A 14,071-nucleotide genomic window follows, 5' to 3' on the forward strand; every position below is an offset into this window, starting at 1 on the left:
GAAACGTCCTCTTGGCAAACACCTCCCTCTCCCGCCCCGCGCGCCCAGGGGCCCGCCCCGCCTCCCAGCCAGCCACCGCGCTCAGGCAGGGCGCTCCAGAGCCGCGTGTGCACGGGGAGGCCGGCCAGACCGCGCCGGGGCTGCGCGCACCCCCAGCGCCCCCTGGCGGCCCCGCCCCCGAGGCGCGCGCCCATTGGCCAGTTCAAGTCGCGCGGCCGGCCCAATCAGGGAGGCGCTCCCCGGCGGGTAATTCAAACAGCGGCAGCGTTGGGCCGCGGCCGCTCGCAGCCCCCTATAAAGCGCCGGCGGCCATGACAGCGCGCCCCTCGCCGCGCCTGCCGCCCAGCCGCCGCTCCGAGCCGGCCTACAGAGGTAAGGGCTGCGGGGGTAGTGGGGCCGGCCCGGCGGGCGAAGCCTGGAGGGGCTGGGCCGCCCGCCTTTCGGGGGCCTTGGCTTTCGCCCGTCGAACGAGCGGGACTGCTTTGGTCAGACGCTGCCGTTGGAAGCCCTGAGGCTTGAGCTGCTGAAGCAGCGTGTGCGCGGATGCGCAACGGGGAGCCGGGCTCCGTGCGGCCCCGGCCGCGGGTGTGCAGGCGCGGCCGCCTGAGGCACGCCCCCTCAGCGGTAGCCGGTGTACGCTGCCTCTCCGGGGTCCTCCAGAGCTGGCTTGGTAACTGTAATACAAAGCATTGYGCTGAGTACATAAGGATTTCTCTATACAGTTTAGTTACGCCTGAATAAAAATGCATGCTTGTGAAAGTTAACTCCTTGCCTTAGAGGTAGATTCTAAAATAAATCACAGGCCTTCATTTCTACTGGGACCAGGGACAGTTTTGTACTGGTGTCGTTTGTAGTACTTGTAGATGTCTCTGCTCTGGAGCAATAAGGTGATCTGCCAGGCTGGGAATACGCCGCACCTTCACAGCTTTGTCTCCTCTAGGGACCGGGCTCTCTGGTACCCCACAGGGCTTTCACGGGGGATTAGGAGTGGGTGACATCCCTTTGTTTAAATATGATGCATGACTGTCCTGCACCCTGTATTTGCATGCTCAGAGGAAACACCTGGGAGTATACCTGTGTGGTGGATATGTTACTATGGTACAATGTTTTCTTCTGTTTCTGATGGAAACTCTGAGGCTTTAGTCTTCCTTTCTTTAGAAAAAGGGAAGATGCAAGACTGTGGGATCAAAATGGTTGATGGAATGAGTGAGGGCTTTGCATTGGCTGCCATGTCCTGTGATGTAACCACAGAGCTTCAGAGACAAGCTAGCAATCCACAGCATGTGCCATGGCATGACTCCAACCACTCAGCCATTCAGCAAACTGCATGCTAGGATTTGGCGCAAGGTACTCTTACTGCCAAKGCAGGAGATAACGAAGGCAAGATCAGCAACCTTTTTTCAAGGAGATGCATCTGATGGCCTGTAGCTCTCTGCTTTGCAAAATCCCAACTTAAACTACATGTAAGTCACCCTGAACATCCAATGCTCCCAGTAGTTTTGCCCCTGAAAACACTTGGAGTATTAAGGCCAGCACAGCTGTGGTGAGTGGTAAGCATCACTGCACTTGTGTTGTTGACCTCACTGCTTGATCATCCAGCTGCACTAAGCACATATGCAGAGCCTTTATCTTTTTTTAAAGCATCTGCTGCTTTTTGTTTATGTAGGGTAATAACAGAAAATCGGGACAACTTCCGTCTCAACRCTTCTTGAAAAAGACTACAGACTTTGATTAATTAGGATAGCCTAGATATACTTTTAAATAGTAAAATCTATAAAAACTGCTTTCAGGCTTATGAGCCATACAGAAGTTGGATCCTAATACAAATGCCGAGGCACCAACACTGTACCCTAGTTCCTCTCTTAATACCTAAAGCTCATCGAAGGGCAGAATGTTTGTTGTAGCAAACTTGGTGCGTGGTCTACAAGAGCTCTTGACACAGGTTTCTTTGCAGAACTTTAGCTTTGCAAGCCCCTTCCCTTGATCCCAACTGGAAACCTAGGTCCTCCCAAGCATGCAATAAAACAATCCCTACTCTTCAAATTTGCCTGAGTTTGAGTGCATTTTTTGTCAGCTCTGGATGATTCTTCTGTAACTTGTTTGAGGTATTCCTATTAACTGTTGTCATTTACCACAGGCAGCTAGCAAATTAGTCATGCACCTAGCTTTTCAGCAGAATTGGCCCAGCCTCATAAATGAAACAGCACTGCAGTAAGCCCAAGTCTCAATCCACTCTATCAGCTGTGTGACTCGGGCTTTGGTATGCCAGGGCATGAGAAAACTTGCCTTTTTCGGGTTCTCTTATACTAGAAGGAGGCCCTGAGGACACCTGCCACATTCTGTGGGATGAAAATTTTTACCATGGAAATTGCACACTGAAGTGCTTAATTCTTGCTTTACAAGATTAACATTCGTGTGATATTTTTGCAGTTTYCAGCATCTGAACTTGAGTAATAGAGTACCTCAATCTTGAGGGATCTTGCTGAGGCTTCTTAAGTGTGAATCAAGAATGCTGGGCAAGATAAGATATGCAAGAGGAAGAAAATGAGCAAAGAGGCTCAGAAGGGGCATCATGGCTGCTATGGAGGTTCAGTTTGATCTGTGAATTCATTGAAGAAAGCTCCATTGGTAAATGAGTCTGTGATGGAGGATGGTGCAATGCTACAAGTTCTTGAATGCCATGAAGAAAAGGTGTTGCTCAGAGTGGCTAACGCTTTAATGTCCTGCTCTGCCATCCCACTGCATGTGAAACAGTTGCAAGACTGGAAGTCCTAGCTGTCAAGACTGGCTGTGTAGATGCTTCAGCTCATTCTGCTTTGAGCAGGACCATCCTGTCCTGGCTGCTTCCAGCATGACATATCACTAGCTCCCTGTGGGGAGAAGAAAGGCTTCTGCAGAAGATCAACAATTCACTCTTCCAAAGGACTGATAGTCTCTGCTGTGCAGTAAACCAGTGAAAAAATGGGAAATAGTATCCTGTTCTGGAATGACTTTCTGTATTAAGACAAAGACAGCTGGTTTAAGAACCCTTTCAGGATTGTCCCACACTGTTCACATTCCTGCTGTTGGTCCAGCATTTGTGCAGATGCCCTGGTGACAATGTAGGAGAAGCAAGTGATTTTACAGATGGTCTGCTGGGTTCATGCTTGCTGTTTTCCATCTGTGAAATGCTTACCTTACAACTGTGACAAGTGAAAAGTGTGCTTGCTGAACCAACAATAGGTATGTGAATTATTGGACAGACCTCCATATAAGGTGGAAGAGCCTAATTTCTTCCCATTGCAAATCAGGTTTCTTTTAGCTTACTAGTTAATGTAGCCAAACATCTGTTGTGTACAGATTTAGTGTAATTTCACAGTTAACTTTGAATATAGCCTTTCTCAAGAAATGAGAGAATGTGTGAGATGTCATAAGATGTGAATGTTAAACTGAAGACTTTCTTAATCTCCAGTGTCTGAGTTTCATAATTTCTTGGTACTTTCCTAAATGCACTTCCTTTCTTAAGAGACAGAGTTTGTCCTGAATTAGTAATTGAGCTGAAAATGAAGACAAAATTTAATACATATTTTTTAATCCATTAGAGCAAAGAAGACAAAAAGTTGAAGAATATTTGTCAAGAAAAAAGATCTTTTCTGGTGTGTGCATTCAAGAAAACCAGGCATCTTTCAGGTAGTGTTATGCTTTTTGCTATGGCTAATGTTCCTTTAGAAAATTCCATGGTTGGTGGAAAAGACTTAAATAGCAGTTCTTGCGGATAACCATGATTTCCTAAGGTTCTTTTATTGGCAGCAAATACTAAAAGCTTTTGTGAAACAAATGCATCTTTTAATAAATGCAGCTCATGGACTATGTTATCTGCTTCTCTTGAGACTGAGACAGAAAGACAGGATACCTTCAAGGCAGAACTCTTATTTTAGATGCCACTTTGCTGCTTGCCTCTAACTTTCATTCTACAAATAACTTTTTTTCCCCCAGTTTCTACTCGGGTTATGCTGTCTGTATTCACTGCATCTATTTTGTCCATCTTCATTACACTTAGTTACTAAWTCACTATTTTCTGTTAAAAGCAAATATACTGTAATTGAACCCAGCCCGTGCAATGGATAAGCAGGTAGCATAATGTAGGCTATCTCTCACCAGTTGTACATATTAACTTCTTATTGTTGTATTTAAATCTTCTTCCTGCTGTTGGCTAAAGTCTGGATAAATATTTTGTTAATATAAGACTTCCAAATAAGCAACAGAAGTTTCCTTAGAGAACACAGTAGTGTGAAGCACTACAGAGGGTTCTAGCTCTAATATCAGTTCATGGTGCAGCTTTGTCACTCTGATCTTTTTTTGCAAATGGCAAATTTCAGTGTGAAATTTGTGTTCATCTGCTTGGGAACTCTTGTTTATCACTTCATATACTTGAAGTGGTATGGTCCCATGTTCAACAGCAGATGGAACTGCTTAGTGGTACAAATCAAACAGCAATGACTTTTGAATATAAAATACACATAAATGCCAAGGATAAATATCCTTTGACAGACACTTTGTGTGTAGCAGAAAGAGGCAGCTACTTTCATGTTGTAGAAGGCTATCTTGAGTTAAAAAATCAGTGCAAACTGCTTGCATTGTAGAAATAGTCATCTTAATTTAGTGTTTGGTCTACTTTATCTCTTTTCCTTGCTTTCAGTTCCTTCCCTGGCTATTAAATTCCAGGGCTATTTATAGCTTTCAGTTAACTCACTGTTAAGTGACATCATGTTTGTGGTTATGACTAATACTTTTATTTTGCAGATATTTCCCTTTCTGGAAGCTGTTACTAGCCTACACTGTGGGCTGGCCTTAAGACTGGGTTTTCTGATCAGTTCCCTTAATGTATTTTCTGTGTCATAGGTGAAAATGAGGTGATAACATGATACAGACTGCTTTCTCCAGTATTCAGAACTCACTAATGTGTCTTTACCTTCCTTTTCAATTCAGCTTTCAGAGCATCTTCTGATGCAAAGATATTCGTTGCTAACTAACTGGAATATTAATTTTAAGTGGCATGCAACTTGTGCTACTTGTTCTATTTATTGCATTATGAAGCATTTGAGGAAGAATTTGAATTTGTAACTTGAAACTCAAATGTTTTCTTTTGAGCTGTCATTAGATTTTCATAGCTTCTAGGAGGTAATGCTGGTCTTAGTGGTTTTTGTACTTACTGGGTAGTGTGATCTTGCCAGCTCTGGTGCTTGGTTGCAGGTTTTGGAAGCTCAGTGTGATAGGAACTATATATCCCTGCCCAGACTCACCCCAAAGGCCAGATAGGAACTATGTATCCCTACCCAGACTCACCCCAAAAGGCCAGGCCTCTGGTTATTGCAATAGCCCAGCTTTGACACCTTTTGCAGGATGTTGCTCCTTNCCCCCCCCCCCAAACATGCAGCATGTGCAAAACTTGACCTCTATAGTAGATATGTCAGGCAAGAGAGGTTGCTATTCCTCCTTAAATGTGAGTGGTGACTGCAGTAAATATGGTCTGTTTGCTGCTCTGCCCTCCCAGCTAGTCAGCTCTTTATGGTGCAGGAAGGGAAGTTCTGCAGTCTGAGCCGTGGCTTGATTAGCCATTTATCTTTTCTGGAGGAAGAATACAAGCTGAATAGAAATGCTTCAGTGTGAATTCCACCTGTAGACTGCCACCTGGAGCATGTTAACTTGCTCTAAAAATATTTTTTTGTTATTTTGCAAGATGATTTAAATTGTCTTCTTTTTTTAAAGCAGTAGCAGAACTGGGAAAGTAACTAGCAATAAACTGCAAGACAAAATACAGGCCTTAAAATCTGCAAAGCCAAAAATGGTAAGTCTTTTCTTAGACTGATATTCAAATACTGATGGCACTCTTTTTCTGTAGCTACAATGTTCTACTTGCTTAAACAGTTCTAGTGCACTGCCACATCACTGTATGCAATGCATCATACTGAGACTTAGTTTGTACCTGACTGGAGAGGGGATGAAGAATTATTGCTCAAATAAAATGGATTCAATTTTCACACCTTGGGGTTCTTGGAGCTTTTTGGATGCATTTAGTCTTTAGGATGTTTTTTWAAATCTGAGCAAGGTCTTCTGCTGTCAGAATTTCTATTGCACTAAGTTATTTAAACAAAATCCCCCCAAACCTTCAAAAGACCCCAACAAAACCAGCTCATGAACATGTGTGGTTTTCAGTTATAATGCTGGCAAACTTAATGTGCTCGGAAGCAGATGCTGAATACCTGATTAGAGTTTAAAGAAATGTTTCTCCTATATCATTTTGTGCAACTTTTCTAGAATTGAGATGTACCCATGTACATGGTTGTGCTGCTAGAAATAGCAAAATATGGTTTCCCCTCTAGACCTGTTCTTAGCAAAAGGTGGGGAAACACTAGACAAAACCTACATTCATGTTAGATGGTTTTGACCTTGGCAGTGAGGCATCCAAAAGATTTGAGAAATCTGGGGTTATTTGAGGAAAGAATTTTGAAAACGAGTGTTAAGAGGAAAAAATCCAATGGGGGGGAACAAGGGTTTTTAGAAATTTCCAGAAGGAGGGGGGTTATTTGGTCTGTGTTAATTTCTCATATCATTTTAAAGTTGAGTTGACAAATTTGGTGGATCCTTTAAATAACTAGTTCTTGAGCACAAGGACTGCTATTGACTGCTATTGGTCAAATCTAAAATTCTAAGTCTGAAAGACAGTTCAGGAAATAAGCTGCAGTACTGTTTTCTTATAATTCAAGGGTATCTTCCTTAGAGATCTATGTAGTGATCTAGTTGAATAATTTTCTGAGTAAAATCCTAAGCAATGACTTCAAGAGTTAACAATGTTCTCTGCAGCAGTACTTTCCCACCTCACATGAGCAATGAACTCCAGGCAGTGATCAGTTTCTGCAAACTTCCATGTGCTGTTCTGGTATTTTTCCTGTCTTTGGATATTTCACTGTTCCATAAGCTGCTGCTTGAACAGTGCTGCATTAGCTGCTGTAGAACAACTGTTAAGGAAAAGACTAGATCCCACTTCTCATGACCTCTGAGCTAGGATTATGCTGAGAACATGTGGTCAAGAGTTTCAAGGAGTAGTAAGGGAGAATGGCATACATAAAATTCAAGCCTCTTTTTATCTATTTGCTACTTTTCATCTATTTTATCCTGTTGCTTGTTAGTAAGAAGATTTCTCCCTCTTCTGGTAACATATGCTAATACCTCTTTTTTCAAGGGCTTTACTTGCTACCTTGTGTTAACAGGCTATCCACACTAAGGGGAGGAATGGCGAAGTGATGGAGTATTCAAAGTGAGCTATTGCTTCTGGCTGTATGCAGCCTAAAGCAAACTTGCATTTTTTACTGTTTTTTAAAAAGGCAGTGTTGGCAGCTGAGGATGAGCAATTGCTTTAAGAGTTTAGTTTCTGTAAGAAGCATTTAGCCCTTATGTTGTGTACCCTTACTCCCAAGGGCAGAGTTCAGATAATTCTTATTTGATTCTTGGATGTGGATTCTGCAGTAAGAGTAGATGACTTTCTATATATGTGTGAAAGGCCTCTTTCAGAAACATGAATGAAACATGCAGCATGAATGTACTTTTAACATCTCTGTGGATATGCCTTTGATTTCAGGAAGATACAGAGAATGCTGATAAACTTTCATGGGACCAATCAAGCAGAACCTTAGAAGAAAATGTTACTTTAAAGTCTTCTACCATCAGTCGCGCAAATTCCACATTGGGGACAAGCTATAATCTTGAAGATCTTACTTCCAAGGATAAAGTCACTGAAATAAAACCTCAGCATGTATCACTTAGCCAGTCTTTCTTGCATGTCAGAAGTATAAAAGAGAAACAACTGATTGCAGAAAAACAAAATTCAATTGTCAGCCTACCAAAGAAACCAGTGCCTGGTACATATCGTGGCAAAGTTATCCAATCCAAGGTAAACTCCTTCCGAAAAGCACCAAAAAGCGAGGGGGAGAAGAGTTCTTTGCCAGATAAGAAGCCTCTTATTTCTGCCACCAAACCATCCGTGAGATCTCTTTCTACAAGCAACTGCAATGTAGTTATGAAGACCATCAAAGTCACAAACTCCCCTAATTCTGTGAAACCAAAGGGTGTCCTCCCATTCCAGAGTAAACCAGCTAGCAAAGCTCTTAACTCACAGTCCAGTCTGAATAAGCAACAATCAACATCTGCTGTATCACTGACAAAAGTAACAGTCCAAAAGATGATTGGTAGAAGGGGACCAGTGCCACGGAGGGCCGCTTCTAACAATTCTGACCACAAAATGTTAGCAGTGAAACTTGCAGATTCTTGCGAAGATGCAAGACCAGAAGCTACAGCAAAAGCAATTTCTGTTGTTCCTGTTACCAAGTCAGGACAGGATCTTAAAGCTATTGGCAACAGAAAATCTGTTCTGCCAAAAGAGTCAGCAGAAGAGAGAAGGTAACTGAATTACTGTCTTGTAGCTTGATCTCATGAGGTATTTAGACCTTCTTTCCAACAATACCTAAATTGATCTATCTGTTGCTGTAGAGACACTGAAAACTAAGAACTGACTGTTTAAATTGAACTTCATGTTGACCAAAAGTCAGTAGACTAAAACTGCAGTCTTAATACTGAAAAATTGGGATTTGGACTAATTGTAGCATCTCTTCAGCTTAGTTTGTCCTGTGCAAATATGAATAGAAAACTCATGTTTCCAGTTCTTCTAGGCTAAATGTTGTGACAGTCTTAGTAAGCATGACACAGATACTCCTGTAAATGAATTGCATGTGTACACCAGTGCTTWAAAAAAATCATGCAAAATGTATATAGAAGTGAGCATATTCATAGGCTAAAGGACAGCATTTGTCAATGAAATATTTTTTGGCTTTGTGAATACAGCCTAGATAACAGGGTGATGATGGGTGATCTAAAAGTTGTAGAAAGTCATGTTTAACAAAAATTGGTGGTCTGGGGAAAGGGGGGGAAATGAAATAGTTGTGAAAACAGAATTACACTTAAAGACAACATCAGTTCCAGATTTAAAAGCTGTGTGATAGTGTCCATAGTTGCTCTTTATGCTTTGTCTTTAGGGACAATCTTTTTCCTCTAGTTTTCTGCTCTGAAGTGGATGATTGCAATTAGGGAAGAGAGGTGCCACAGACCAATAGTTCAGAAGCACATTTTTACCCTCTCCAGAAAAACAGGGTTTGTAGCCTAAGTCTTGCTGCTGCTGGAAAAGGAGACATTTAAGTATTCCAACTTGGTAGATAGGTAGCAACTGGGGTGTTAGTTGTGGTTCTGAGTTTTCTGCACAGATTTATGTGGCAACTGTATGCCTTTTAGGATTAAAGGGAAAGGACTAGAGGACTGTCTGTGGATACTTAACTTCTCATGAAGTATGTCTTTGTATGACTTAACCTAATTAGTGTCAATCAATGTAGAAATAATAAACATCTGTTTGATTACAGCTAATAATGTTCTTAAATGCAGAGCTTGCCTGGCTGAATGGAGGGCATCTAAAGGAAAAGTGATGAGGAGACCACCTGCATCTGTGTCCTTGGGAGCCCAGTCAAAAAGTGAAGCACAGAAATTCTCTTCTACTGATGATTCCTTAGAGCATTTATTACATGGTGAAAAAGTCAACAAGACTCTCTCAGAATGTCTGCAGTTAACTGAACAGGTATAAGATCTCTTGCTTGCCAAGTTAATCCTATAATCATGTAGGTGCCTAGGCCATGGAAGTCCTGCAGACATGGTGGAATTGTGACTCAGATGCAGGGGACTAGTTACTCCCCAAATTAAGCAATATCTTAGCTTTTTTCTGACACTTGAAGAAATCTGAAAAACTTCACTAGTTTACTGAGCTATACAATGAAATTAGCTATAATGTTAAAGTAATAAAGCAGAAAAGCCGTAAAGTAATGATATTGGCTATGAAGTAATTAAGCTAGAACAAGTTTGCATTTGTAGAAACTTGTCTGGACCTCTGAAAAAGCCTGTTTACAGTAGTTCCGAAGATGTACTATTGACTCTACCCATTCTGCTTACAATACTGTTTAAATAGTTCTTGTTTGGAAGAACAGGTGAATGAGAAGTCTCCTGTTAAAGCAATGACATCATATTCCTGCACAGTTCAGTCTTGTAAATACTTGCTATCTTCAACTTTCAGAATTACTCTTCAAAAAAAAAAGCTTCCTTGCTTTTTTTAGGTCAAAACCAGCTAAAATATAGTGCCTCAGGATGTTCACTGCAGTTAAATCTCTCCTCTCATGTACACTTTAGGGATGTCAAAGTGATGAAGTACGTGCCATGTTGGAAGACCTGATAAAGAATATTCCTGGGGCTAAAAAGCTTGCAAAATATTGGATCTGCTGTATGCATCTTGAACAGATGGGCCCTCTTGAAAAGCTCATTGTTGTCTATGAGGAAGCTGTTTTGGCAGGAGCAATGGTAAGAAACCTGCTTTTAAGATTAACAAACTTAAAGGCATAAAAAGTATAGTCTATAAAATACAACTACTTTCAATTTTAGTAAGTACTTTTATAATAATAGGATAGCTATCTGAGCTACTTAAGCAAAAACTGGATTTTGYTTGCTCTGTAACCTCCACAGATATTTGCTCATTACTTTCAAGGAGAAAGGCTTAAGATCATCAAAATACCATATGATGCTCTGCCTAGGAGAAATTAAGGATTGAGACTTCTAGTACTGCTAGAAACCCAAAATAGAACTTAATTTTACATTTACTAGTGGACTTAATTCCTGTGCTTTAATATCAGCAAGATTTTAGTGCATCAAACATAGCTTTGCCATGCAGCAGGATTCACTTGTGTTCTGACTTGTATTCCAACAGCATTAAAGGATTTATAACATGAACATTGTACAGTCTGTACCACTTTCTCTGTAACTGTTATACCAAAAGTTGAAATGGTCAATTTTGGAATTGTTTTTCTAAAACAGTAACAAACATTTTTTTCAGCCTAAAGATGAACTACGACACACACTAATAGATATTATGAAAAATACTGAAAGCCTGTTTAAGTCTGAGGATGGTAAGTTTGAGTACTCTAAGTCTAAGTCAATACAAGTCAACTGTTCAAACTATTTGTGCCTATATGAAATTTTATTTTATGGAAACTTTCCCTGTGATTATGTTGTACTTGAATTCACTTGTCCTTCAAAATTAATCTTGATAAACTAATCCTTTTCAATTGTAGGCATGTTAACATGTGTGGTACCTGGCAGTGGAGAAGCTTTTATGTTCAGACTTAAGCTCTATCAGATCAATGTTGATCAGCTTCTTTAGCCTGAGAATCAAACTTATAGCAAATTAAAACATTCTTGTGAGCTAAAAATCAGTTGCTTCTTTGATACTTAAGATGCCTCAATAGTAGATGCTGTAGCAAGATTGCACTATGACATAGTGTCAATTAAAAGTGGTTTTGGAAGCACAGCAGCCATATACCTGTTCAGTACAGCATAATTCATAATGAAAACCTGCCAAAATCTTTCAGAGATCTCCCTAAAAAGATTAAAATATTTGTTGAGCCCTTGTATCACATGGTGATTAACTTCTTTGGTTGCAACTAATACAGCTGTACTTCCAATATTTTAACTTTAGGGGGAGCTGTGATAGAAGCTCATTTAAGTGAGGTAGTGGAAGTCGGCAAGGAAGCTAATGCATCTGCAGAGCAAGTTCAGGAGGTCTTCAAGGATCTCAACTCAGATGAGGACCAGAAAGCAGAGAGAAATAAGGCAGAGACTAGCAATGAAGCGATCAAAAATGAAGAAATGGATTTAGACTTGAAGCCAAGAGAAGAGATCTTGCCAAAAAAGAATAAAAAGCACAAAACTAAAGAACGTACAAAGAAGTCAGGAAAATGTGAAACAGAAGAGCAGAATGAAGACAGGGTAAAAGATGTAACCCGAGCACTTAATTCTCCTGACAAGGAGAATGATGCATCTTATTTAATGAAATACAATCTATCTACAACTCCATACTTGGAAAGGTAAGATTACTTAAGGTAACTATGGAAAGTTTGCAGTATCTGGGTTTATGAACATTTTATTAAAAGGATATCAAGAACTTAGACTTTTTCCTGCTTCCATCTGTCTTTCAGGGAAAAGCTTCTTTTCCCCCCTGCCCAGAGTCATCTGTTAGAATGGAGGCTTCAAATTCAAATGAACTGTTTTGCTTGTTGAATCCCTAACTACAGAGTAATCAAATCTATGTAGCAAAGGCATGAATTCAGGATCCCCTTCCAGAGCCCATGTGTTGACAGCATTTCCACACTGGGTTGGGTAAAGGGAAAGTAGGTTTCCCCAGTTATTTCCTTTCTCAAACATAAATGTGGTTGCATGTCATACAATAGCAAGGAAGTGAACATGATATAATTATCCTCTGAAGATAACCTTGATTGTATCTTGAGGCAAAAATCGGATGGTAATCCTGCAACAAAACAAATAACACTTACATTCTTTATTGCCACAACGTGTCCTTCTGAGACAGCAAACTTAGTCATGTTCAGCTTTGGAATTTGATGAAGTTGCACCCTAGCAGCTGTCTGCTGTCCCTCATTGCAGAAAGAATAGTTTCCCCTTGATGGAACACTCAAAACTTAAAAATCTACCTTTGGGAACATGTTTCAGGAGGTTCACCAGATTAAAATATTTTGCCCAAGGAAAGAGTTGTACATTAACTCAATAGTTCTCTAGTTTTAACTGTATGAAGGTGAAGGACCTGTTTGCTGTTTCCTTTGGCTATGGAAATGTGAAAGATCTGACTGGGGGTCATGACCTGCTCTTTCTACTAGATGCTGTAGAGGTAGTGTGTATAATTATGTACCCATGTTCAGTACAATATTTTTCTTTTCCTAAGTATGAAGATGCACCATGAGGCAAATGACTCCAATGCTAAAGACCTGAAAATTGTAACCCCTCTGCGATATTCTCAACGTATACGGGAAAAGATGTGCAAGTTGTCAGATACTGTTAAGGATCATGATCCCTGTGTGTCTTCACTGGAACAGCTGGGAGAACTGGGATCAAAACTCACTGCCTGTATCCACAGACAGAACAATGCACTGAAAGAAACAAGTACTGATGTAGAAGAGTAAAAGTAGTAATAATTCTGCAAGGGAAGGGGGGAGTTGAATCCTTTTTAAAGGTTTTTTTTTTCCTCAACTTTGAGAGAGGTGCTATCCAAAACTGTCAAGGATGGCTTAAGGATCAAATTTGACAGCTGTGTCACTAAACTTTTAAACTTGTAAATTTGTGTACATTCTCAGACTCTGGTAAATCTGTTGGTCTGCTTTGGTACTTAAACATCAGTGTCTTCATGTTAAATGATTCATATTAAATACTGAATTAAAGACTAAGTTTAACATACTACATATAAGTTTTGCAATTGTAGTGTATTGCTAGCACCTACTGTTTTCCTGTTAATTCCTATATGTTCATTAGAATTGCACATTATTCTAACTTTCAGCTTAAACAAAAATACCTTACAAATTCCAATAGGGCAATGTCTACTATAGCAACTTTTAGTTTTGAAAACTAAAACCAGCTAGTAAGTAGTGGAACTAGTTTAAACAATACTGCAGTATCTATTTTTAGGGGTTATTTCAACAAACTGACTTTAATACCTTTAGTTACTTGGATTAATAGATCAACTAATTTACCTTAGATGGGCTCTCATACACTAATTACTATGTGACTATTCTAATATTGTTTTGCATTACTCTGTAATATGGTAGATTTATTAAACTGAACTGACCTGTATTGTTCTTTATTTATGGGTTTTAGGCTGGAAATGGTAATTGTGGAATAAGGCTACAGTCCTGAGGGACTGAACTCTGGAAATAACTGTAATCGATTCTTGAAAGTAAGCTGAAACATGCAGAATGCCATGAAATTTTTTGCATCCAAGGAAGAAGTTGGATTTATTTCAGTATGCAAAGATGAGCTCAACTGTGACTTAATAAAGCTTAACAGTTGAACACTTTCTGTCTTCAGTGGCTTAGTCCTGACTGCAAGCTGGACTCTTCCCTTCACAGCAGGGAGGCGCCATTTGCCTCAAGCACGGGTTCTCGTT

General features: G+C 40.4%; 1 protein-coding gene across 1 annotated transcript; it reads left to right on the forward strand.

Annotated features, from left to right (window-relative positions):
* Positions 1 to 311: 311 nt before the first annotated feature.
* Positions 312 to 13,891, forward strand: CKAP2 (cytoskeleton associated protein 2). Its single transcript, XM_026073666.1, has 9 exons — positions 312 to 372; positions 3,582 to 3,669; positions 5,749 to 5,827; positions 7,619 to 8,436; positions 9,469 to 9,658; positions 10,261 to 10,428; positions 10,958 to 11,030; positions 11,600 to 11,987; positions 12,857 to 13,891. Exons 1-9 carry the CDS (start codon positions 312 to 314, stop codon positions 13,092 to 13,094), a joined length of 2,103 nt encoding a protein of 700 aa, XP_025929451.1. The 3' UTR covers positions 13,095 to 13,891.
* Positions 13,892 to 14,071: the final 180 nt, after the last annotated feature.

This window comes from Apteryx rowi, unplaced genomic scaffold, assembly GCF_003343035.1.
Source record: "Apteryx rowi isolate R43461 unplaced genomic scaffold, aptRow1 scaffold_372, whole genome shotgun sequence".
Classification (NCBI taxonomy): Eukaryota; Metazoa; Chordata; class Aves; order Apterygiformes; family Apterygidae; genus Apteryx; species Apteryx rowi.